Raw genomic sequence first — 24,772 nt, forward strand, 5'->3', positions numbered from 1 at the left:
TCTTCTCTGAATGGCTCCCTACATGCTATCAAGCTGGGTTGAGTGTCCCTCCTCTGATCCTCATTAGCATTTGTACTGAATTACTGGATTGCTTGTCAGGAAACCCACTAGTCTATGAGCTGTTGAAAACAGGAACTGTCTGTTGGTCACCACTGTCTCCCTGACAGTAAATGTGTATTGACTGTATGAATGAGGACTTTTTTTCCCCCATTTACTGACTTGCCTTAGCTTCAGGAAAAATTGTAAGATATAAATGTGGAAAACCTACTGCCAGCCACTTTCTGAAATGAAGAATGCCATTGTTAAATTGACTGATGGAAGAAGTGGCTTCCAAGGAAGACTCTGTGAGGATGTCTCTGAATGTTCCCTCCCCTCCTGCCTACCCCCCCCACACACACACACACACCAACTTATTTCTCCTGTATTACAGTACTTCTGCTATAGGACTTACCCATCTTCCAGGTATCACAAATGTGCACCTCTTCCCTGTAAACTTCACGAGAGCAGGGTCTACAACTTCCATCTTTGTGTTCACATACTACCTTGAACATAATAGGTACCTAATAGGTAATTGTGAAATGAAATGAATGGACTATAAAGACAAGATGGCAGACTGCTGGGTCAGACAAAACCATTCAGTTTCAAACATTTTCTCAGTGGAGTCTCTTTCTCCTCTAGCATAACCATTGCTATCTTACATTCGTATAGTGCTTTTAACTTTTCAAGTTGCTTCCCCATTCATTATCTGATCTCATCCTCACATTTATCCTTTGAAGTAGGTGTGGTTCAGGCCTTATTATCTTCCTTTGACAGCTTATTAGAATTCAATTAGACAGTGCCTGGCAGAACAAGAGCTAAAACCTCCATCTTCTGAGTGTTCTGTGTGCTCAGACAGGAACATTAGCAACGTGGAAGACCAGTCTCCAGTTGATTGGATCCCAGAGGAAGTTACTTGACTTTGCTGGTATGTATGGGTACTACCAGGTTGGGAATGAATTACAGGAGTCGCCAGTTTTCACACATGAGGTGAGAAAAGTCTGTGTCCTGCAGACCTTCGTGTATTCTGGACCCGTTCAGCTGCTTCCCGCTCTGGGGCCTCCCTGCCTGTGGCAGCCATACCACTCGTTCTGTGACAGGACAGGCCAAGCTTTCCTCAAGCCCTGTCCTCTGGAGAGCATGGTAATGCCCAGAAAATGGGCCCTTGTGAGGAGGCTCTGAGATTCTGTATTCAAGACATTGCTTTGGGCGCAGATGTAAAAAACATCTAACTTTTATGTTAGCTGTGTGTAATGGGGGGCAAGGGACTCTTTCTAGAAAGAGTCGAGTGTGTTGAGTCACACAGCTTCTTAGTCAAAGGTGTTTTCTTCCTATCGCTTCTCGGCCTTTTGGCTAAGATCAAGTGCAAAGGTGTTTTCTTATGTATTATACTCTTTAAGTAAATCTGTTGTAGCAGCTTTAGATTGGCAATTAAACTATTAGAAATGTTTCCACAAACCCATTATCTTGGTGACCAGTCATTAAATGGGTCCCAGTGTAGTGTGCTACACATAAATATTACTCAATAAATATTTGTTGGTTTAATGAATATTGAACATTTTTAATGTACAAGGACCCATGCTAAATGTTGGAGGACATTTAAAAGGTTATAAAAATCAATCCATCTTTGCCCAGCATATGAAAGGTGCCAGGGACTCACAGTGATGACATTTAGTGAATCACTAAATGTCAGTGGTGTCATCAAGAAAGACTTCAAGTAGAGGATGGGATTGTAACCAGACCTGACTTCCCTAGTATGTACTGTTTCAGTGGGGAATGAGAAATGGTGGCGGAAGGTGTGGGGAGACAGAATGCATCAAGAACATTTGGGGTAGCCTGACCAGGCGGTGGCGCAGTGCATAGAGCGTAGGACTGGGATGCAGAGGACCCAACTTCAAAACCCTGAGGTCACTTGATTTCCTGACCCCAGCTTGAGATTGGGGTTGCTGGCTTGAGCGTGGGATCATAGACATGACCCCATGGTCACTGGCTTGAGCAAGGGGTCACTCACTTTGCTGTAGCCATCTGGTCAAAGCACATACGAGAAAGCAATCAATGAACAACTAAGGTGCTGCAACGAAGAATTGATGCTTCTCATCTCTGTCCCTGTCTCTGTCACACACAAAAAAAATATTTGAGGCAAATAGACAGTCAGGAGCTCAGTTTGAGTTTAGTGAACAGCAACTTGGGTAAGAGGCTTTTTTGTTAAGAGTTGACACTCCAGTTGGAGCCACATCATAGTGCCAGGCTGAGAAATTGAAATTGAGCCTAGGTTTTTGGAAGTTGAAGGGTTTGGGGGAGGAAAGTAGAATGACAAAAGCAATGATTTAGTCAAGTTAATTTAGCAGTAGTCCACAGGATCAATCAGAGAAGAAAAAGAACAGAGCCAGGGAGGCTCACGTAGACAGTGGCTTCCAAAATACACATTTCGAATCCAACTCACAGTTAGGAGTACCTTTGATATAGCACACACACACACACTCACACAATATATGTGCACTGCACTTCAATATTTTTTATTACATTCTATTTCATCTTTTTTAGAATGACATTTCAGTTGATTTCCCAAATAATTTTAATGTGTGTTTACAATGCATTGATGAGTAACAGTTAACATGATCAATGAGGGGTAGATACTCTACATAGACCTTTGTCTGAAAAATACTTATCTAGGAGTTTATTACACATATTCAGACTATAAGCTAACACCTGTGATTTCAGCCAGGTTAGAGATTGTGTTGTTTATTTGGTTGTTTTTCATGGGTTATAATAAGAAATACAGAAGGGGCAACTATAGCAAACACTGGCTGTGTTCTTTGTAAGAACTTACTCTCTATACGTGCAAACTGTCAATCACTTTGAAAACCCAAGTAGACAAAAGCTTATGCTGAGATGTTTGGTTTGTTAGCAGTCAGGGAAAAGCAGATTAATCCATCGAGGAGATGCCACTTCACAACCATCAGACTGGAAGAAACTTTAAGGATTGGCAGTGCCAAGAAGCTGAGAATGAGGAACATGGGAGACCAGCAGCCACTCTGGGGGCTGTGAGAGATATAAAGTAATGCAGCCACTTTGGAGATGTGTGCAATACTTCCCACCATTGAAGACTGACTTGCCCCTCACCCAGAGAAGCTCCTGTACCTGAGCAACAGGATATGCACAAGGACACAGGAATGCCAGTTGCTTCGTTATGTATAGATGCCCAGCCTCTAAAGAGTGGGTAAATACAATGTGCTGTTTTTACATTATGAAAAATGTAGTAGTTTAATGGAATGAATTGGGGCTTGAACAGATCTCAGAAACCTAATACTGACCATGAAAAGCTAATTTCAAAATGATACATTCACTACTGAACTATTTATATAAAGCTTAGACCTTTAAAACAATACTACATTGTGTTTAGAGATATAAACTTACATAGTAAAAGTATGGGACTAAGCACTAAATTCAGGGGAGTGGTTCCATTCAAGGTAGCAAGGAGGGAGAGCAGGGATTAGAATCAGGCTGTGCCCTCCAGGAGCTTCCTAGGACTCTGTGCGGTTGTACTGCTTAGAGGACAAGGAGGCTCCGTGGGAGAATCTGACAGTGCTATTTGTCAGCGCTAGGTGGTGGATACATCAGTATTATATACACTCTATGATTTTTCTGGTTGTTTACAATATTTTATAACTTTTGTCATGCTTGGCCTGGCTAGGCATGGTGGCTAGGGCTGGCCTCACTGTTCATAGCAAGAGAATTATTGCCTCCTGTGGACAATAGTTGGGGGTGACCTATGGAGGTGGGCTTTGGAGTAAGTTTCTAACTTGGCCCTCCTCCTTCAACCTCCTGTTTCCAAGGGGTCAAACCTTTGGCAGAGAGAGGAAAAGAAAGAGTGAAACCTCTTTTTAAGATTTCTGGTGGGCCCTGGCCAGTTGGCTTAGTGGATAAAATGGCCCAGCGTACAGACATCCCGGGTTTGACCCCTGGTCAGGGCACACATGAGAAGCGACCATCTGCCTCTCTTACCCTCCCTCACCCCCTTCTGTCTCCCTTCCCCTCTATCAGCCAGTGGCTCCTTTGGTTGAGTTAAGCATTGGCCTCAGGTGCTGAGGATGGCCCAGTTGATTTGACCATCAGCTCCAGATGGGGTCGCCAGGTGGGTGGATCCCGGTCGGGGCACCTGTGGGAGTCTCTCTATCTCCCCTCCTCTCACTTAAAAAAAAAAAAAGATTCCTGGTGGGTGAGAAACAGAAGTGAAAATAAGATTGGAGATAGTGCCTCAGAAGCTAAACAGTTGGACTGGTGCTTTCAGAGTCTGTGTGCATCTAAGCCTCTTTAAACCCCTCAGAGAGGAGGTCGGGCCGTCAGAGGCTCCTCTCTGGTGTATTGAGTAAGCAGGACACATCTTCCACCTCAGAATGCCTTATGTTACCCTTTTATAAAATATGGGAACCCACTTTCTATCTTTCTGTCATAACAGATTAGAATGAAAAGAGGTGATAACTTGTCTGTCAAATATTAGGAGTTTCTTAAAGAACTTCCAGAAAAAGGAAAAAAAAAGAACTTCAAACTACCTCTCTGAATTGGCTGCCTTCCTCTCTTTTCTTGACCTTTACGTGCTCCATCAGCCTTCTTGTTTTTGAAGTCACCACTCAATTTTAAACACATATATTCACTTGGGCCTGGTAGTGGTACATTCTGGTATGGGATTGCTGCTTGCCCTGAAACCAAAAAAGTTATTTCAGGTGTGCCAACATGCAACTCACTCACACACACACATGCCGGGCCTCCATTTGATCACCACCATCAAAATATCACCATCATCATCTTTGCAGCAGGTACTCACACGCTGCTTATTGTTATGTCAGAAACAGTTTTAAGCATTAAACTCAATAGCAATGTTGTACAATAGGTATATTATTGTTCTATTTTATAAATGAGGGAACTGAGACACAGGAAGCTTAGATGGCTTGTTCAAGGTCTCTCAGCTGGCAGTTGCCAGAGCCAGGGCTTGAACCCAAGCAGTCTGGCTCCAGAGCCCATCCCCTTACTGAGTGCACTGTCTCTTGCATGAAATACAGGAGCATACCACTTTAAATGAACTGGCAGATCAGACACCTGCGATAGCAGATACTCAATAAATGTTTGCTTTGAATAGATTATCTCACTTAACATTCTCAGTTCATTCTGTCTTCACTTTCAGAGGTCAGCCTAGGGAGCAGTGGGGAGGGAGGGCTCACAGCTGAGCTGGGGGTTGTTCTGGCCCACACCACAGAGCCATGCCTTTTATTTTTAAACACACACACACCTCCTCAGCCCTGTATCAGGTCGGGAGTGCTCTCTGTACTCTGGTTTTGGATCCAGGCAATTTAGGGGAAGGACTGCGGTGGGACTGGACAGGCTGTGAACATAGGCACTGGAAATGGATCATTTACAACTCAGTTTGTTTCCCATTCTGATAGGGTCTCCCCTGTCCTTGCTCAGGCTGAACTTTCCTTGGCCCAATGCCATTGTGACCAGCTGGCCCTTCAGAGAGGATGGCATTCAACGGCAGCTGCTCTGCCGGAGCCAGCTGACTCTCCATAAGCCCTGCCCTGGCTCTGGCCCTTGGTTTTCTCTCTCAGCTTGTCAAGGTGGTGTAGCCTTGGTGAAGCCTCAGACCAGACAAGGCAATGACCCAAGGATCAAGTAACAAGGATGGGGAAGCAGGACTTGTCCTTCCAGCCTGCAGAAGCTGCTGCCTTTCGCCCACCTTCCTGCTCTTGCTGAGACAGTGACCCAGACCACTCCCCCAGGAGCCAGGATCTCAACCACTATCAAGGCCACAAACTCTTTGCCCAGCCCTCCCTCCATTTTCACCTCCTCACCTCCTCCCTCCCCCAAAACTGCAATCTTTGCCCAGCTAAAGATATCAGAAAGATAGAGGTGGGGTAGACTGAATCATTTGGGGGCTCTTTCCACCCCCAAGCCAAGCTTAGGCTCATTTATATTCAGTAGAAACAAATTCTGGAGACCAAATGAAGACCAGGGAAGAATATGTAGGTTTTAGCTTCTTTACACTCTTCTTTGTAACGGGAGTGGAGGACTCTCCCCAGGAGACAGGGTCAAAGGGTGTGCCGAGGTGACCAGGGGATCCCCACCAAACTGCCATCTGGGCCTGCCTCTTGTCTCTCTGCATCTGTGTTAGAAGGGGTGGGGAAACAAAAGATTGAGAAACCTAGCAAATTGAAAATGCAAAAGAGCTGATTTTGTAAATAGAAATTACACAAGAGCAGGAGTCTTTTGGAAAGGTTTTACTGAAACAGAATTAGCCACCTGGCATCATGCTGCTAATAGAGATATTTACTGTTTGAAAAACTATATTTGTAGCTTTGGAGAACATCCTGTTGACTTTTCTTTATTGTGAAGGAAAATAGAACCTTTTCTCTATGTACACATAGAACTTTTTTCTGTCTGAGGTGGGGCATGTTGGGGGTTGGAGAAGGGAAGAGTTGAGAGAAATGTCTTCATCTTGCTGCCGAGACCAAAATAGCCCTTCTCCTGCCCTCTGGTACTCATGTTTATGGGGTGGGAAGCAGAGCCGAGGAGGAAGTCCTGCTCCCGCTCTGGGAGCTCAGAGCCCTCTTGATTTCTTCCAGAACATACAGATTCTCTGGGGAGCAAGCCCTGGCTTTTCTCTGGATCTCTGCTGATCCACCCGGTTCCAAGAGGAGAACCCCGAGGAAAGTTGAGAGGAGGAGAAACAAAAGTCCTGAAGCCCCATGAGCCTTCCATGGCCTTGGAGGCTCGCCTGCCCCAGCCCCCCATCGCCCCAGCTGTGCCAGGGCCACGCTGCTCTGGGACGGGCCTCGATGCTGTCCTCTGGCCCCACGCTTTCCAAAGCAGCTGCGTCCCTTGCGGAAGTCCCTGCATTCCAGCTGGGGACCAGAACCCCAGGCATGGGATCAGGAAATCAGTGAGAGGAAGAGGCAGAAGAGTCTGGTGAAGTGTCCTTGTTGCTCTTCCCTCTCCCTTTCCCCTTGCCACCTTTCACCACTTCTCACCACCTCTCACCACCTCAGTTGCAGAGACTCTGATCTGTCCAGGGCATCCGCCCCAGTTTTCTGGCTATTTCTCTAGCGAAGTGCAGCATATCTACCATTTGGCAGCCTTGGAGTAAACCCAGGAGACTCCTCTCCCTTCGTATCTTCTTAGGCCTTTTACAGTGTTTTCCCTGACCCATACTCTGATAACTTCACCAGGCATGCCTGCCAATACCAAAGGCCAGCTCTGTTTTCTTGGTCTTCACTGAATACTTCCCTTGACCCCAGCTGGTGCTTGTGGCTTGTGATACCCTTTTTAGGTTTTGTTTTAGTAAGATAAGGATTGGGAGACCAAAGACAATGATGTTACCTTTGTTTGTTCTTTATATAGTCTTATCTAAGAGGAGCTTTTTTTCAGAAACCTTATGGTGTTTTATAGGGCCCCTGGAGCAATGTACTGATTTTACTAATTCATTCAGTGCTTGGTGCATAAAACTAAGCTATAAGTTCCATGAGGTCATGGAATGAGTCTCTTGTTCATCCTCATATCCCTAGAACCTAGCCTAGTGCTAGGCATAAAGGAGGTCCTTATCCAGTGAATATTCATTTAATGAAAGATGCATAGTGTAGTACTTACAGGAGTTACAAAGAAGCTTGACATTCAGTTCCTGCCTTTGAGGTGCTTATATTTCATAATCAGAAAACAAGATATATGCACATCAGAGTTAATTAACCAGCACTCAAGTAGAATTTCCTTCAGTAATGACAGGATGGCTCAGTCTTAGGAAGTGTATTTGATAGTTCATCACCATACTAGTTCATAGAACAAACAGTTCCCCTAAACGCATACTGAAAAGGCCTTGATATAATTCAAAAATCCAGTCTTTGTATCTGTTAGTAAACTAGGAATAGAAAGATACTTTCTTCCTGTCAGGAAACTTTCTGGCTGAAACCATCACCTTTCATATTTAATAGTAAAAGATGATCATTTTTACTAGTCAGAAATACTTTTTCTGTAATTTCTAGCCAATGCCATAACACAGAAATAAGTATAAAATATTTTAAAGGAAACTTTATCATTTTCAAATAATATTAATAATATGACTATCTTCTTGGAAAATTTAATTAGTTTTTGTTTGTTTTTGTCCAGCTGAATTTCTTGGGCCATAATGGTTAAATATGTAGGTATGGTAACTGCTTTATTTAACACCCAGTAGCTCTCCTATGTGAAAAAGTGAATTCCATTTACAATATAACCAAAAATATAAAATTTCATGGAACACACCTAAGACATGTAGGCCTATAAATTTCACATATATATGTTACTTTGAGATCTTAATGTTTAACAAAATAAATGTGGAGGACCTATCTGGAAAAAAAAAACCCTCTTAAGACTAAAGGGCATAAGAAAAAGGCTTGAATTAATGGGGAAAATATTATGCCCCTGAATGAGCAAACCTCATATTTGTAAAGATACAGGTTTTTCAAAAGTTAATCTCTAAATATAATGCATTTTCAGTAATTAATATCTTATTTGGGGAGGGGGTTAGAGGACACAGCAGATGATTTTGTAGTTCATCTTAAATTTTAAAATGAATTAAAATAGCCAAGAAATTATCTATAAAAGAAAAGTAATGAGAAGGGACTTGCTTAACTGGGTATTAAGAACTGATTAATTAATTAACCTGTATAAGTAAATCTATGTTATTTGGCAAAAGAGTAGACCAGGTCTACAGTATGAAAAAGAAGTATTTGAAATGTACATATTTAAAAATGAATTTTCAAAGATAGATTATGTTTTAAATCATATCAACATTACTGGCTTGCCATATATTCAAGGTCTAAATGGAGCAAAGATTTAAAATATAAAAAGTGAACCACTAAAATTCATATGTAATTGCAAGGTACACAGAATAGCTAGAATGATCTTAACAAAGAAGAACAAAGTTAGAGGATTCATGCTTCCCAATCCCAAAATTTACTACAGATCTATAGTAATTAAGACAGTGTGGTACTGACATAAATATAGACATGAAGAACAATGGACTAGAGTTAAGAGTCCAGAAATAAACTTTTATTTTTATGGTCAGTTGATTTTTAAGAAGGATGCCAGGACAGTTCAACTGGGAAGGAATAATCTTTTCAACAGTGCTGGAGTACCTGTATATCCACATGCAAAAGAATTGAAGTTGGATCCTTACCTCACACCATATACAAAAATTAAATCAAAATGGATCAAGACCAGAATTTAAGAGCTAAAACTATAAAACTCTAAGAAGAAAACATAGGGATGAATCTTCATGATCTTGGATTTGGCAAAGAATTTATAGATATAATACCAAAAGCACAAACACCAGAAGAAAAAATAGATTAGCCTGACCAGGCAGTGGTGCAGTGGATAGAGCATCGGACTGGATGTAGAGGACCCAGGTTCAAAACCCTGAGGTCGCCAGCTTGAGCATGGGCTCATCTGGTTTGATGGTGGTCATTCAGTCTGCTGTAGCCCCCCGGTCAAGGCACATATGAGAAAGCAATCAGTGAACAACTAAGATGCCACAATGAAGAGTTGATGCTTCTCATTTCTCTCCCTTCCTGTCTGTCTATCCCTATCTGTCCCTCTCTCTGTCTCTGTCTCTGTCTCTCTCCTCTCTCTCTCTCTCTCTCTGTCTCTGTCACACACACACACAAAAGGAAAAATAGATTAGACTTCTTCAAAATATAAAACTTTTGTACTTTAAAGGACACCATTAGAAAAGTGAAAAACAGTCATTTCAATACGCCAAGGTTGTGGGTTTGATCCCTAGTCAGGGCACATATAAGAATCAACCAATTAGTGCATAAATAAGTGGAACAACAAATCGATGTTTCTCTCTCTTGCCCTTCCTTGCTCTCTAAAATCAATAAATTTAAAAAAAAATTTTTTCTTAATGAAAGTGAAAACAGGCCCTGGCCAGTTGGTTATAGCATCATCTTAATATGCCAGGGTTGCTGGTTTGATACCCAGTCAGGGCACAGACAAGAATCAACCAGTGAATGCATAAATAAGTGGAACAACAAATCAGTGTTTTTCTTTCTCTCTCTCTGTCTCTCCCTGTCTCCCTTCCTCTCTCTCTCTCTCTCTCAAATGAATAATTTTTTTAATTAAGAAAATGGAAAATCACAAAAGAGATAAACATTTGCAAATCATATATCTGATTAGCCCAGAAAATATAAACAACTCTTACAACTCAACAACAAAAAGACATCCCATTTTTAAAATAAACAGAGGATTTGAATGGATGTTTCTCCAAAGAAGATATACAAATGACCAATAAGCACATGAAAAGATGGCCATTGTCATGAGTCAGAGAAATGCAAATCAAAGCCACAATGAAATAGCCCTCATACTCAACTAGAATGACTAAAATGAAATAAGACAGACGATGACAAGTGAGGCAGTGCAGCCACTAGAACCCTCATATTGCTGCTGGTGGGAATGTAGAATGGTGCAGCCACTTTGAAGAACAGTCTGGCAATTCCTCCAGAGGTTAAACATTGACTTAGCATGTGGCCCTAAACATATACTCATGGGAAATGAAGGCATACATCACACAAAAACCTGTACATGAATGGTCATAGCAGCGATAATCATGATAGTCCAAAAGTAGAAACAATCCAAATGTCACCTAATGAATGAATAAAAATAATTTTTAGTGACACAAAGGAGCAAAGCACTGACCCATGCTACAACATGATAATCCTTGAAAGCATGATGCTGAGGGAAAGAGGCCAACACAAAAGGCCACATTTTGTGTGATTCCATTGATGTGAAATGCCCAGAAAGGGACAAACCCTTAGAGGCAGAAAACAAATTAATGGTTGCTAGGGTCTGTGGGTAGGGAGGAAATGGGGAGCGACTGCTAATAAGTATGGAATTCTTTTAAGGGATGATGAAAATTTCTGAAATTAGAAAGTGATGTCCCCAGATGGGCAGAGCATTGCCTCCTAGTAAGCTTGCCAGGTGGGTCCTGGTGGGGCACGTGCGGGGGCTCTGTCCCTCCATCTCCCTCCTCTCACTTGGAAAAGAATTTAAAAAAAAAGTGGTGATGTTGCACCTCTGAATATACTAAAAGCAACCAAATTGTACACTTTAAAAAGATGAATATTACAGTGTGTGAATAATATCTCAATAAAGATGCTATTTTAAAATGAGTAAACTAGGTTCTGAGTAAAGATGACAAAATACATATATCTAATTTACGTTCCTCACAAATCCCACAAAAAGCACAGTAAAGTGATTTTTTTAATCGGCAAATTTAGGGAGAATAGAAGTGATATCAACCACAAGAACTGGAATGCAGTTACATGAAGTAACTAACTTAGCAGTTTGAAGAAAGCCAGAGCCTAACCTGGCATTTAGGAAGACTAAGAGCCACCCAGCTTACATCACTGAGTTCTCAAAGGTTCAGGAATTGGTGGCACGGGGTTCCTGAAGAAGTGGGGGTGAAGCCAGACACACAGTTCAGGAGGGCTGGCTGAAAGCTGTTCATGATAAGTTCAGAGCCCATGTCCTCCCCAACTCCATTTTACTGGGAGACTGACCTTGCCTCATCGGAGCAGAGGAATGAAGGGTCTTCCTGGGGAATGTGAAACAAGGAGTTTCTGTCTCAGGGCACACAAAGGTAGATACACAGTGTGACACTAACAATGTTTAACCTTAAGGCCCCGTGCTTGCATAGGCCCTGTCCATGGCCCTGGAGGGAACCCTAGCTGTGTGTTCATGTGATGCTGTGTTTTTGTAAACTTCGGAATGTGTGTATACTACACTCAGTTAAAACCTCTGCCTTCATCTCCTCCTCCCTCTTGGGCCAGGCAGCTTTGGAGTAGCCCACACACCTTTTGGAGGATAAGATTGGGAAGGGGGTTGAATTGGGAATATGCTATTTTATCTGTAATTTGTAAAGATATTTTTTAGAAAGCATTAATAAAACAAGTGAGAAATTATAGATTCCTGAGTTGGAAATACACAAAGAGTACCTTTTTGACCATTTTTAAATTTATTTAAAAACTAGGGGGAAATTGGATCAAAACTAATGGGACACAAAACAAAAGTGACAGAGATGAGCCATTAAATCAATAGATATTATTCTAAAATCAAGTAAAGTATAACAAAGTATTCTTACACTGTATCAAAAGCTAGTAATTGAAGCCCTGGCCGGTTGGCTCAGCGGTAGAGCGTCGGCCTAGCGTGCGGAAGACCCGGGTTCGATTCCCGGCCAGGGCACACAGGAGAAGCGCCCATTTGCTTCTCCACCCCTCTGCCGCGCTTTCCTCTCTGTCTCTCTCTTCCCCTCCCGCAGCCAAGGCTCCATTGGAGCAAAGATGGCCCGGGCGCTGGGGATGGCTCTGTGGCCTCTGCTTCAGGCGCTAGAGTGGCTCTGGTCGCAACATGGCGACGCCCAGGATGGGCAGAGCATCGCCCTCTGGTGGGCAGAGCGTCGCCCCTGGTGGGCGTGCCGGGTGGATCCCGGTCGGGCACATGCGGGAGTCTGTCTGACTGTCTCTCCCTGTTTCCAGCTTCAGAAAAATGAAAAAAAAAAAAAAAAAAAAGCTAGTAATTGAGATGTTCTCTCTGAACATATGTACCCTGATTTATCAATGTCACCCTATTAAAATTAATAAAAAATAATAATAAAGATCTAAAAAAAACCTAGTAATTGAGAGAATGAGGTCAATTTTAAATAGGAGTGATGACTGATAAGCTAAATGAAGAGGAGAAGCAAATCATAGAACACATTACATTGATTAAACACATAAGTCCCTGGTGGATTTAACATGAAAGGCATAATGCAGATAGCGCAGAACTCGTGATACGCCATCCTTCAAGGACATCAATGACAAACTGGTCATTGTACAAGAAAACTTGGAATGTACCCTGAAATCTTAGTGGGGTTTTTTTAAAGAAACATGAGATTTTCCTAAATTTTAAATCAACTCTAAAATTTATATTATATATTACCCGTAAGCTGAAGAAAATCTTTTCTAAACAGTAAGAGAAAACAAATTTCAGTCAGCCATACTAGAGAAAAGACTGAATTATTCTTTTTTTTCCTAAGAAAATGGTGTTACCAACTCTGTGTCACATGAAGCAGCAATCATAGACTAGGCAGCCAAAAAATGCAGGGAAATAAACACAGAGGTGTGTCAGACAAATGATTAATAAAAATACTAGGTTATTCTTGATTTTCTGATGTTCCTGTTGCTTGTCAGCTTTTATAACTTGTAATTTATTATGCTCTTTTCTCTGTCTAAATAAAAATTCACTTTCATGCCTATTTTTATATTTGTATTGTTGTATTCTTTTTATCATATTTAAGAAGGCATGCAAAATTGTATAAGCTTCAGGTTCACAAAACCCAGACCGACTTCAAGCACAGTTGAGGGCAGCACTCCCATCAGAAGGCAGGAGGGGAAGTGAATGAACGCATGCAGTCTGTGCGTACACGTGACCTTGTCTACTCTCTGGGCTCCCAAGCCAAGAGAATGAAAGAATGTTCTCTAGGGTATCTTACCTCCCCAGGACAAAAGACTAGATACTGACATCAGGGGTTCCCTGCAAAACTGCTCAGCCAGATCGCCCTACACAATAGACATTATTCACACACAGCTTCTGTGGCAGCTAGTCATATACGTGAGCAGATAACCAAGAATAACCACACATCCAAGGAAAGTGTCTAGTATGAAAAATGGAGAATAAAGCAGAAGGAAAAAAAAAGCAATTTGAAGGGAAACAGACTATAAAGCAAGAAGAAACTTTTATAAAGCTATCATTAAAATCCTCAGATAAACCTGAGGCAGTGGTACAGTGGATGGAGCGTCATCCTGGGACATTGAGGACCCGGGTTCGAAACCCCAAGGTTGCCTGCTTGTGCGTGGGCTCAGCAGCTTGAGCGGGGGATTGCTGGCTTGAGCATGGGAGCATAGACATGACCCCATGGTTGCTGGCTTGAAGCCCAGGGTCTCTGGCTTGAGCCCAAGGTTGCCTGTTTGAAACCCTAGGCTTGCCTAGTCAAGACACATGCAAGAAGCAACTATTACAAGTGGATGCTTCCTGCTCTTCCCCTTCACCTTTCTCTTTCTTTTTCTCTCTTTCTCTCTCCTCTCTCTAAAATCAATAAAATCTTTAAAAAAAATAAGTTAATTAAATAAAATCCATATAGTTTCCTAAAATACAGAGTCGGCCCTTCATACCCTCAGGTTTCATATCCATGGATTCAATCAGCTACATATTGAAAACAGAATCTTACAGTTGGGAGCCCACAGATACGGAGGCCACTATTCTACACCATTTTATATGAGGGACTTGAACATCAGCAGATTTGGTATCTTCAGGAGGTCCTGGACCCAATCCCCACCGAATACCAAGGGGCAACTGTATAACAAATTCATGTGGGAGAAGATTAAACTGAGTAGTAGGAGAAAACTGGATTGTACACCAGAACCCTGATGGTGCTGTCCTGGTTCTATTGTGAACCAGCAGAATGACCCTGAGCTAGTCATTGGCCTTCTCCAGATCTGCCTTCTCATCTACAAAATGAGCAGTTTACTGGAAATATTTCTATGGTAACTTACTGTTCTAAAAATACTATGATTCTAAATTAAGATCTTGTGGTTCCACAAATACTGAACTCTTAAGTTCCTAATTTCTTGGTACCTAGTCTGTAGTACTAGACTCCAAGTTAGAATCGTTGTGAAGACCACTCTGAGAACTCTTTAGCATTCTCAACCTACACCCCATGTTCTTAGAATAGACTCAGTGTAGGACCATCTAGTCCAACTCCTTTGTTTTATAGTTTAAAAAACTGGCCTGACCAGGTGGTGGCGCAGTGGATAGAGGGTCGGACTGGGATGCGGAAGGACGCAGGTTCGAGACCCCGAGGTCGCCAGCTTGAGCGCAGGCTCATCTGGCTTGAGCAAAGAGCTCACCAGCTTAGACCCAAGGTCGCTGGCTCCAGCAGGGGGTTACTCGGTCTGCTGAAGGCCCGCGGTCAAGGCACATGTGAGAAAGCCATCATTGAACAACTAAGAAGTCGCAACACACAACGAGAAACTGATGATTGATGCTTCTTATCTCTCTCTGTTCCTGTCTCTCTGTCCCTGTCTATCTCTGCCTCTGTAAAAAATAAATAAATAAATAAATAAATAAATAAATAAATAAATAAATAAATAAAAAAATAATAAAAAACTGAGCCTGACCTGTGGTGGCGCAGTGGGATAAAGCGTCAATCTGGAAGTGCTGAGGTCGCCGGGTCGAAACCCTGGGCTTGCCTGGTCAAGGCACATATGGGAGTTGATGCTTCCAGCTCCTCCCCCCTTCTCTCTCTCTGTCTCTTCTCTCTCTTTCTCTCTTTCTCTCTCTCTCTCTGTCTCTCTCCTCTCTAAAATGAATAAATAAAAAAAATTTTTTTTAAAAAAACTGAGCGCCAGGCCCTGGCCGGTTGGCTCAGTGGTAGAGCGTCAGCCTGGCGTGCAGAAGTCCCAGGTTTGATTCCTGGCCAGGGCACACAGGAGAAGCACCCATTTGCTTCTCCACCCCTCCCCCTCTCCTTCCTCTCTGTCTCTCTCTTCCCCTCCCGCAGCCGAGGCTCCATTGGAGCGAGGATGGCCCGGGCGCTGGGGATGGCTCCTTGGCCTCTGCCCCAGGCGCTAGAGTGGCTCTGGTCGCAACAGAGGGACACCCCGGAGGGGCAGAGCGTCGCCCCCTGGTGGGCGTGCCAGGTGGATCCCGGTGGGGTGCATGCGGGAGTCTGACTGTCTCTCCCTGTTTCCAGCTTCAGAAAAAAAAAAACAAAAAAAAACTGAGCGCCAGCCCTGGCCGGTTGGCTCAGCGGTAGAGCGTCGGCCTAGCGTGCGGAGGACCCGGGTTCGATTCCGGGCCAGGGCACACAGGAGAAGCACCCATTTGCTTCTCCACCCCTCCGCCGCGCTGTCCTCTCTGTCTCTCTCTTCCCCTCCCCAAGCCAAGGCTCCATTGGAGCAAAGATGGCCTGGGCGCTGGGGATGGCTCCTTGGCCTCTGCCCCAGGCGCTAGAGTGGCTCTGGTCGCAACATGGCCACACCCAGGGTGGGCAGAGCATCGCCCCCTGGTGGGCAGAGCGTCGCCCCTGGTGGGCGTGCCGGGTGGATCCCGGTCGGGCACATGTGGGAGTCTGACTGTCTCCCTGTTTCCAGCTTCAGAAAAATGAAAAAAAAAAAAAAAACTGAGCGCCAGAGAGATTGTACTTTGTTCAAATCACAAAACTAGTCAGAGACAGAGTCCAGGTTTTCCAGTTCCTGGTCTGGAGCTTTTATACCAACACATGCTTCGTGTAGAACAGAATCAATCTTTTCGCAGTGCCACCAGGACCTCATTTGCACTGTCACCCAAATGGTCCTTGAGGGCAGTTGTTCACTGTCTGAAACCATTGTGTCAGTTGACTATAATGCTATTTGGGGAAAGTAACTGGGGGCCCAGGGAGGGGACCAAGGAGCTCATCTGTCATTACCTTTCCTCTGTTCGTCTGAGAATGGGAGATTGCAATCTCATTTTTTCTTCCCTTTCAGTTCCATGGTTTACCTTCCCTGGTAATTATACAGCCAGAAAGTATTTGTTTACAGAAGCCACGTGAGTCAGCCAGCCCCCAAAGGGTTAACACTCCCAAATTATGGGGTGGATTAACAATAAACAGGATGTCCTCCAGAAATTAAATTTAAACCACTGTGACTCAGGCTGGCCCATCCTCTAACCAGATCACTGTCTGGGGTTATTATCGGTGGTTAATTATACCATTGGGTTAAGCAACAGTTTTGGTCAGTTTGGGCCAAGAGAAGCCAGGCTTGGGGAGAAGGGGTTGTGGAGGAAAGAGGCCTGGTGGAGGAAGTGGGTGCAGCAGTGGGAACGGAGGTTTGAATGCAGACTTACAGCAGTGAGAGTGGGTCTAACCTGTTCCCTCAGGGCTCCTGCTTAGCATCTTCGTGAGCTGATCCCAGGAATGCTCACCTCACTCCTCCCTGGAAAGGGGCGGTGAAGCTGACGTGTTTATAGCTGTTAGGATGCATTGGGTTTGCTTTCTAGCCTGGCCACATTGCTTTTCTTCTCAGAATTGTAGAATCATAAGATTTTCAGCAGCTTAAGGAGGGTTCTAAATTATCTATAATAGCTTAAACCTCTTGCTTCACAGAATAGGAAATTCAGGCACAGGGCAGTGCTCACCTGCCTGAGGGCAGCCTGCTCAGCGGAGGTGGAGGCAGGGTGAGTGCTTGGGACCAGGCCCTTCCCTAGGCCAGGCTGTCCTCCATTGCTAAGTGGGGAACCTGAGGTGCAGAACGGCTAGCAAATCAGGGCAGACTCAAGCTGGATCTCAGATTTTTCTTGGAGTTAGCTGTGTTTAGATTTTGTCAGCTCTCACGGGGAATTACCCAGCCTGGCTCCTCCTTAGTGTCCCTACAGTTTGTCATTTCTGGCCAGCCGTAGAAGAATCTCGTCAGAGCCACTGTTTGTCCCTCTGTCAACAAGTAGTGAAGCGCCTAATACAGATACGTGGTTTTTATGTCATCTTTAAAGGCATGTTTTCAAAGATAATAGCAATCCAAGTGAACCTGTAGTTCCTGATTCTGCAGCTCCTTGCGACTCAGGGTTTATGGGGACTTTATTTGTATAGTGTCTCCCCTTCCCTGCCTTCCCCTCTGCAATCTGTTTAAACAGCAGACTACTAGTATCACCTCTGGGCAGAAGCTTGTACCCAAGACCTCCATCGGACACTGTCCATGGGAGGATGACTGTCCCGGAGCTCAGCCTGGCTGCTGATGGTCCCAGACCCGCAGAGCATGTGGTACGAGTGGCTAGGAGTGAGCCACTGCCACTGTTCTTTACTTTCTGGGGGACAGTGGCCTGTATTTCATCATTTCTTTTTAGCCACATCCTTCCCCATTTCTCCTAACATCACTCTTTGCCTCTTTGTCTTATAGGATTCCTTTCAAGATTGGGCAACCCAAGAAACAGATTGTCCCCAAAACAGTGAGTAACCCATTTCTTTCATTCTGAGATTCAGTTCTGTCTTACATGGCCTTCTCATAGAACCAGAGCTTTGACTCAACACATCATGGGGCTGGGAAGACAGAACCTGGCCTTATCGTTCTCAATTGGGTAGCTCCAGCGCCTCGTGTAGACGGGGCTTGCAGGGACCTCCTGTCCTGGGACACTGTCCTTCCACAGCTCAGCCTGGATAGGTAGGAGAGGTGGATTCCACAGGCAAGAAAAACACACTGCTTCGGACAGATCATTTCTGGGGTCTGGTGTGCAGTCTGCACATTTCTAAGAGGGGCATGCAACAGGGACCCTGCCAAGGATACATCCCAGGCCTTTACCCTGAGCCTTCTCAGGCCATTTGAAATATCAGGAAGCTTCTCCAGGACTCCAGGTCCTTTCATCGCCACTATTAAATGCATTCCCAGCCAGGACCCAGAGTCATTCAGCATGGGGGGGAATGATTGAATCTGTCCCCCTTGTAAACCCACAGTTTTTATCCCTATTTTATCTCCAGAGTGGGAAAGGAAGAGAATCATAGCTTCTTAGAAAGTTAGAGCTGGAAGCCCTTAGCGAATATATTATCCAACCTGTTTTTTTTCCTGATGAGGAAACTGAGACCATAGAGTCACAGTGACTTTCTAAGTTAGAAAAAACTAAGGTTTACAGAGCTGGAATTAGAACTCAAGTCTGAGCCTCTGTTCAATGCTCTTTCCATTGCTTTATGCTGCCTCACTCAGGCTGTGACGATCTCTCAAGGCTGGGGATTCTAGTAAAGAATGACTGCTCAGCCCTCTCCCCGACAAATCTGAGCGAGGCCCTTGGTGTTCACGTAGGAGACAGAACTGTAGTGTCACTCATGTGACAGCACCGGGGAGCCTCGTGGAGGCCTTGTCATTCCAGCCCCTGGCGTTTCTCCTTGTCTTAATAACCTCGTCCCTTCTTGGCTCGGGACTCAGAACTATAGGAAAGATACTGCTTCAGTTGGCGGTAAGAGGAGTTCAGCAAACATCTGACCAATGGCTCTATCTTTGGGAAGTCCAAAGTTAGGTCACTTAAAAGGAAGTGGGCCCGTGTTATAAGTACTCTCCCCCTTTTTTCAAGCAAACACTGGCCATGGACAGACTCCGAGTTTACCTCCCATGCCGAGGCTGACCATCTGCGGGTCCCAGCTGAAGCAGATAATCTGGGTGTGCGAGTGCTGGGCCCCAGCCGGCCTCAGGAAGTGGGAGGGGTGGCTTTGAGTCTCCAGAGTTTAATCCAGGGCAGATCTGAAAGGGAAGTGGTTTTGAAAAGGGTCTTTTATTCCCAACACTCACTACCAAAAAACAGAACAAACAAAAAACCCTCCCAATTCCCCAACCTTTATCTAGGTGGCCTTATTCTCTACAGAAAGGTATAGTCCAGAATGCAGTTCGTAGCTTCTTTGCCAGAGTTTGCTGACAGAAATATCTGTGGCTGTTTTAGTCTGAGAAATGGCAGGGATTCCCCAGGGGGAGGCCAGATGCAGTCTTAAGACACACTCTGCACCTGTGTGGCCCTCTGTGGGCCGTGACTCCCTCTCTCCATCCTAGCATTGGTCTCACTGGGATGGAGCTGCAGTCTTCTGACTGTCGCGTCAGCTATCTTGCACAGACAGGGCATCGAGTAGTGGGTAAGAAGCCGGATTTGGAAGATCACCTATCTGAATTCCCATCCTGGCTCTGACATGCTGTCTGAGACCTTAGGCAAGTTCCTTATCCTCAATGAGGCTCAGTTTTCTACTTTGTAAAGTGAGGCAATGCTAGGACCTATGTCACTGATGTCTAATGAGCCTCACCTGAGGTGATGCATACAGAGCATGTCATACAGTGGCGGGCACATGGTGAGGCCTCAGTAAGTAACTGCACTGCAGGAAGAGAGAGAGCCCTTTTGATAAAGCACCAAGGACTGCGCCAGTGCCAGCACTGAGGCTCCCCAGTGCAGTGAAGTGGGGGCTGGAATAGAGTTATCTGCTTCCTCAGCTCCCAGGTGTCGGCAGCAAGACCCTGCCTTTCCCGAGTCTTGTTCTCCACTTCACAAGCGCCTCCCGGCCCTGCAAGGCCTCAGCCTCCTTGTCACTGCCCCCAGCTGTGGTGACGCACTCTGTTGTTCCTGTCCGGGCACCATCAGGGAGGGGAGTGGATGGGCTCCCTGGACTATTGGAAGTCACAGCACCCAGTCATGGGAAGAAACGTCATGTTACCTTCAGGGAGTTTCAGGAGGTGTTTGGCTCAGGGCACCCACCTGTAAGACAGAGAAAGCATTGTGTGTCTGCCCTCGCTGGTCTCCTATGCCCAGGTCATTAACGCAGACTACACTATTGTCACAGCTTTGGCTGGAATGGCATGTTCTCTGCAGGGGCTGACCAGTGGAACTGACATGGAAGGACAGAAGGTCCCCCCACTTCTCCATCCTCACCTTCTACTTCGTCCCCTCTGCCCCCCTCCCCCGCCCCCATCCCGTAAAGTAGCTGGAGCACCTGATGTGGCAGGAGAAGCCGCCCCTCACTCCATGGCCTGGGGGGCTGGCAGAGCTCTCAAGCCAGGTCACCTGGGCCTCGCACCCAGAGGAAAGTACTTCAACCCCCAGCTAGGTGGGTGCTCTGTGAGGACAGGCAGAGGTGTCCCACTACATTGAGCCTTCACTTGAGAAAGATTTCCACGTGCAAAATGAAGGGGCCCTCAGCCTTGTTCCTGTCCAGTTGGAACGTGCCAGAGGGCAGCTGCCTCCTCCCTGAGCAGCCTTGTGGAGGGGCTTTCCACTCATCTCCTCTCTCGCTTGGCCAGAGGAACAGCTTTGGGTGGGAACTGCCCATATGCACCCAGCTCACAGGCACTGAGCTCCTACAGGTACCGGCCTGACCTCAGCACGGGGACGGACATGAGCCCGAGCCCGGAGCCTGCTGGCGCTGGGCACGGGCAGCAGCCGTCCACACTTGACTCTCCCGGCGTTCAGCTCGCCAGTGACCGCCTGCCCTGACCGCGGACAGTCGTGCACACATGTTTACACTTGCATTGTTGACTGCAAGCCAGCTGCCTTTTGGCAAAGGCATCAAGCGTTCAGAGATTTCAGATCTTTTGTGTTTGGCTTCTCTCCCTCAGAATAGATAGATCATGGAATGAGACTTCAGTGTGTCCCTTCATTCCCCACCTGAGGGCTGCAGTCCTGGTGGTGTCCCCCGGATCTATCTCCCGTGCATGGGAGAGATCTCGGACTGTGAACGACAGAAGCTAGCCCGCACTTGGCTAGCGGGGCGGAGGAGGTGAGGCTTCATGACCTTCTCGTAAGCTGTCAGATGGCTTTGAGGAACATAGAGTGGAAAGACCTGTGTCTCACTCCAACAGGCTTCTCAGCTCCAGTGTGAAACCTTGAGTTTCTCATCAGCCAGAGTGATCCAACCCAGTTGGAAACCTGCAGTCTCTCTATGTGCAAGTCCAAGCAGTCCCAGCCAGGAAGACCAGGTGTTCTCTGACATCCCACACACATACCAGCATGCTGGGGAATTGCAACAGAGAGTGCCGGGAGCCAGGCTGCAGCCCCACAGAGCGGCAGGCGGCAGCCTCCCCTCGGAGCATCTACTCGGTGTTCTGCATCTTTAGAAGAGCTGCATTCTGCCCTAGACATCCTTAATTTTAATTTAATCCTTTTTTTGGGGGTGGGGGGATGCTTTTGCTATGTGAAGACTGCCCACATCCTATGAAGTAAGAAAGGAGATGTGTCCCGTGAAGGCACAGGCTTAGCCAAAGTCAGGGGCATCCTCGCTGTCAGTGAACTGCGTGCTGCTTCCTCTCTGCCAGACGGTCACGGACCAGTCTGCACCCGCAGGCTGCTCTGGTCCTGCTACAAGCTCAGTGTGGAAGAGGAACTGGCCAACACCATCTGTGGGCCAGGCTCCCTGCCCTGCACTCCACATATACTTCTGCAAATCCTCAAAACAAGCAGGTGAGGCTGACACTGTTACCCCATTTCTTTGTCAGCCTCTGAAGTTTACATGGGGTGAGACAAAATAAAATACCTACTTTACTAGGTAAGAAGCTGAGATTTACAATATTAGGTAATGCTCCATGGTTGGGATCAAAGTGTCTGCCTTCCCCGTCTCTCCCATTCCTCTACCTCCCCCTCACCTCCTCCCCCTCCTGCTCAACCCCTCCCCCTCTCCCCTCACTCCTCTCCTCTTTCCCCTTCTCCTCCCCCTTTACTCTCCCCTACCCCCAGTGCTGCTAGAGGAAGCTCTAGACCAGCGGTTCTCAACCTGTGTATTTTCCGATGGCTTTCGGCGACCCCTGTGTTTTGGTCGTTCGACCCCCGCCAGGGTCGCGACCCACAGGTTGAAAACCGCTGCTCTAGACCAGTTCAGGGCTGACTATGGAGTCCCCTTTGCTCCAGGACAAATCTTCCACCAGCAGCCACCCCAAAGGTCTTTGAGGCCTCCAGCTACAACCCTGAAACCTGTCCAACTACAAATCCCCTGTGATAGATTACACTTTAAACTCTTATCAGGTACATATGCTTTAGTGGGAGTGAATTTTGAAATTTTTCTTAAGAGTAGCTTTTGGGCGGTGGAGCCTCAGCCCTGCGTGCAGGAGTCTCAGGTTTGATTCTTGGCCAGGGCACACAGGAGAAGCGCCCATCTCCTTCTCCACCCTTCCCCTTCTCCTTTCTCTCTGTTTCTCTCTCTTCCCCTCCCGCAGCCAAGGCTCCATTGATGCAAAGTTGACCCGGGTGCTGAGGATGGCTTCCTGATCCCCACCTCAGGCGCTGGAGTGGCTCCGATCGCAGCGGAATGATGCCACAGAGGAGCCAAATGTTGCCCCCTGGTGGGCATGCCGGGTGGATCCCGGTCGGGAGCATGCAGGAGTCTGCCTGCCTCTCCCCCGCTTCTCACTTTGGAAAAATACAAAAAAAAAAAAAAGAGTAGCTTTTGGTGGATCATAAGGAAGACGATGGTGAAAGTGTTGGGTTCCTAGATGGAGAAAGAGTAGGTCTGCTCTTGGTACAAGGTTCTCGATGCTAGGATCATGAAGTAAGGAGAAGACCATGTGTTCCTGCTTCTGAGTTTTTCAGTTCAAATGAAGAAAGGTGACACACTGTTGTGCCCTAAGGGCCTCAGCTGAACTGGGTCCATTTCATTCTCTCACTGCACCACCCTGGCCCCAGGGTGTGTGTGGGGGGGGGAGGGTCGTCCCCACAGGGCCCATGTCTGTTATTCATCAGGTCACACGTAGCACCTAGTAGAATGCAATGCATTTAATAAATGTTCTTTAAATGTTTGTGGGGTGAATGAATGTTGTTAAAAGAATAAGAATAAAAGTCCTGAACTCTAAATTCTAGCCTTGCTTTGCCACTCACTAGCCCTGTGTCCTTATGTCAGTCACATCCCATCTCTTGGCTTCATTCTTCTCATGTATAACATGAAATAATTGGCCTGACTAATGTCCTGCCATCCTGTGACCAAACATGGAGATTACCCAGATCCAAACATGGAGTATGAAGTTGATGGGGTTTAGAATACTCTCATTGGGACACCTTTGACAGAAGGGACTGCAAGTGAAGAGCAGTGTGGCTTTGACGATTTCTGCAGATTTGTACTCCCTGACCTTCAGCCTGTAACCAGGGTGAGAGTCAGGATTTAGGGCTCTCACTGGCAGGGGTCCCTGGGGCACAGACAAGAAGCCATCTTTGTCAGGTCATGGGTTGAATTCCTCAGCAAACGCCTTTTCCCTTTCGGTGGAATGACAGTTAAAAGCACAGGCCTGGGAGCTTGGCTGCTCATAGTGGTGTGACCTTGCATAGGTAACTTCACCTCTGTCCCTGTGACCTCAGCACAGTGAGGCCATGCATCCGTCTGCCTCCTGCCTGAGTTGGAGGTGTAGACATTTGTGGAAGCCTGCATTAAGCACTCCATGAATGTCGCGGTTTTACTTTGCAGAGCCCCTTCACCCAGTGGCTCCATGGGGCAGCCAGAGTGGTATTGCCTTCATGGAGAGGAGGAGGAGCCTCTCCCCGACCCTCTCTTTCAGGTTCTTCAATGTCATTGACCTCACAGGCCACTCACCTGAGAGCCATTGCTGGGGCCCCTCTTTACAGATGGGAGACTCAGCCATGGAAGTGCGAGTCACTTTCCTGACTTCACTTGTCACATAGGTGGCAGAGTTAGGTCCAGAACTCACACTGTTTCGGCTTCAGTATTGCTGGCATCGGGGAAATCTGATAACTAATCAGGAACTCAGAGAGCCTTGCCAGAGTCAGTAGTAACAGTATGTGTGTTTGGTACATCCCAGCACACAGAGCGTGGGTACATGGTCTTCCTTGATCTACCCCGAAGCTAGCAGGTGGTAGGACCCTTGAGAAAAACAGGCCTGTGACCATGGAGGTAACTTGCATGGGCCTCGCCTCGAACTGCTGAGTGGCAGAGACAGACCTGAAGCCCATTCCCAGCCTTCCCCCCCGCCCCTCGCCTCCCTGGCTGAGTGTCAGTCACTTGCTGAGCAGCCTAGCTGTTCACAGGAGGGAGGCTGAGAGAGGAGCACAGCTCCACTCACGCCCTGTGGGGAAGAGCCAGGGAAGAGCGGAGCCACAGTCCACCCATACTCGCCTGGCTGGCACGTCTGGGAGGGGAGCCTCCCGCCCTAAATCAAACACTTAATTAATTTGGGAACGCGGGCACTGT

General features: G+C 46.2%; 1 protein-coding gene and 1 pseudogene across 1 annotated transcript in view; both read left to right on the forward strand.

Annotated features, from left to right (window-relative positions):
• Positions 1–24,772, forward strand: part of BIN3 (bridging integrator 3) — a 39,975-nt gene that overhangs the window by 3,430 nt on the left and 11,773 nt on the right. Inside the window, exon 2 of the mRNA XM_066267516.1 lies at positions 18,024–18,072. Coding sequence (XP_066123613.1) covers positions 18,024–18,072 — 49 coding nt within the window. The remainder of the gene's footprint in view (positions 1–18,023; positions 18,073–24,772) is intronic.
• Positions 1,370–1,516, forward strand: LOC136321491 (U2 spliceosomal RNA; annotated as a pseudogene).

This window comes from Saccopteryx bilineata, chromosome 1 (assembly GCF_036850765.1).
Source record: "Saccopteryx bilineata isolate mSacBil1 chromosome 1, mSacBil1_pri_phased_curated, whole genome shotgun sequence".
NCBI classification, from domain to species: Eukaryota; Metazoa; Chordata; class Mammalia; order Chiroptera; family Emballonuridae; genus Saccopteryx; species Saccopteryx bilineata.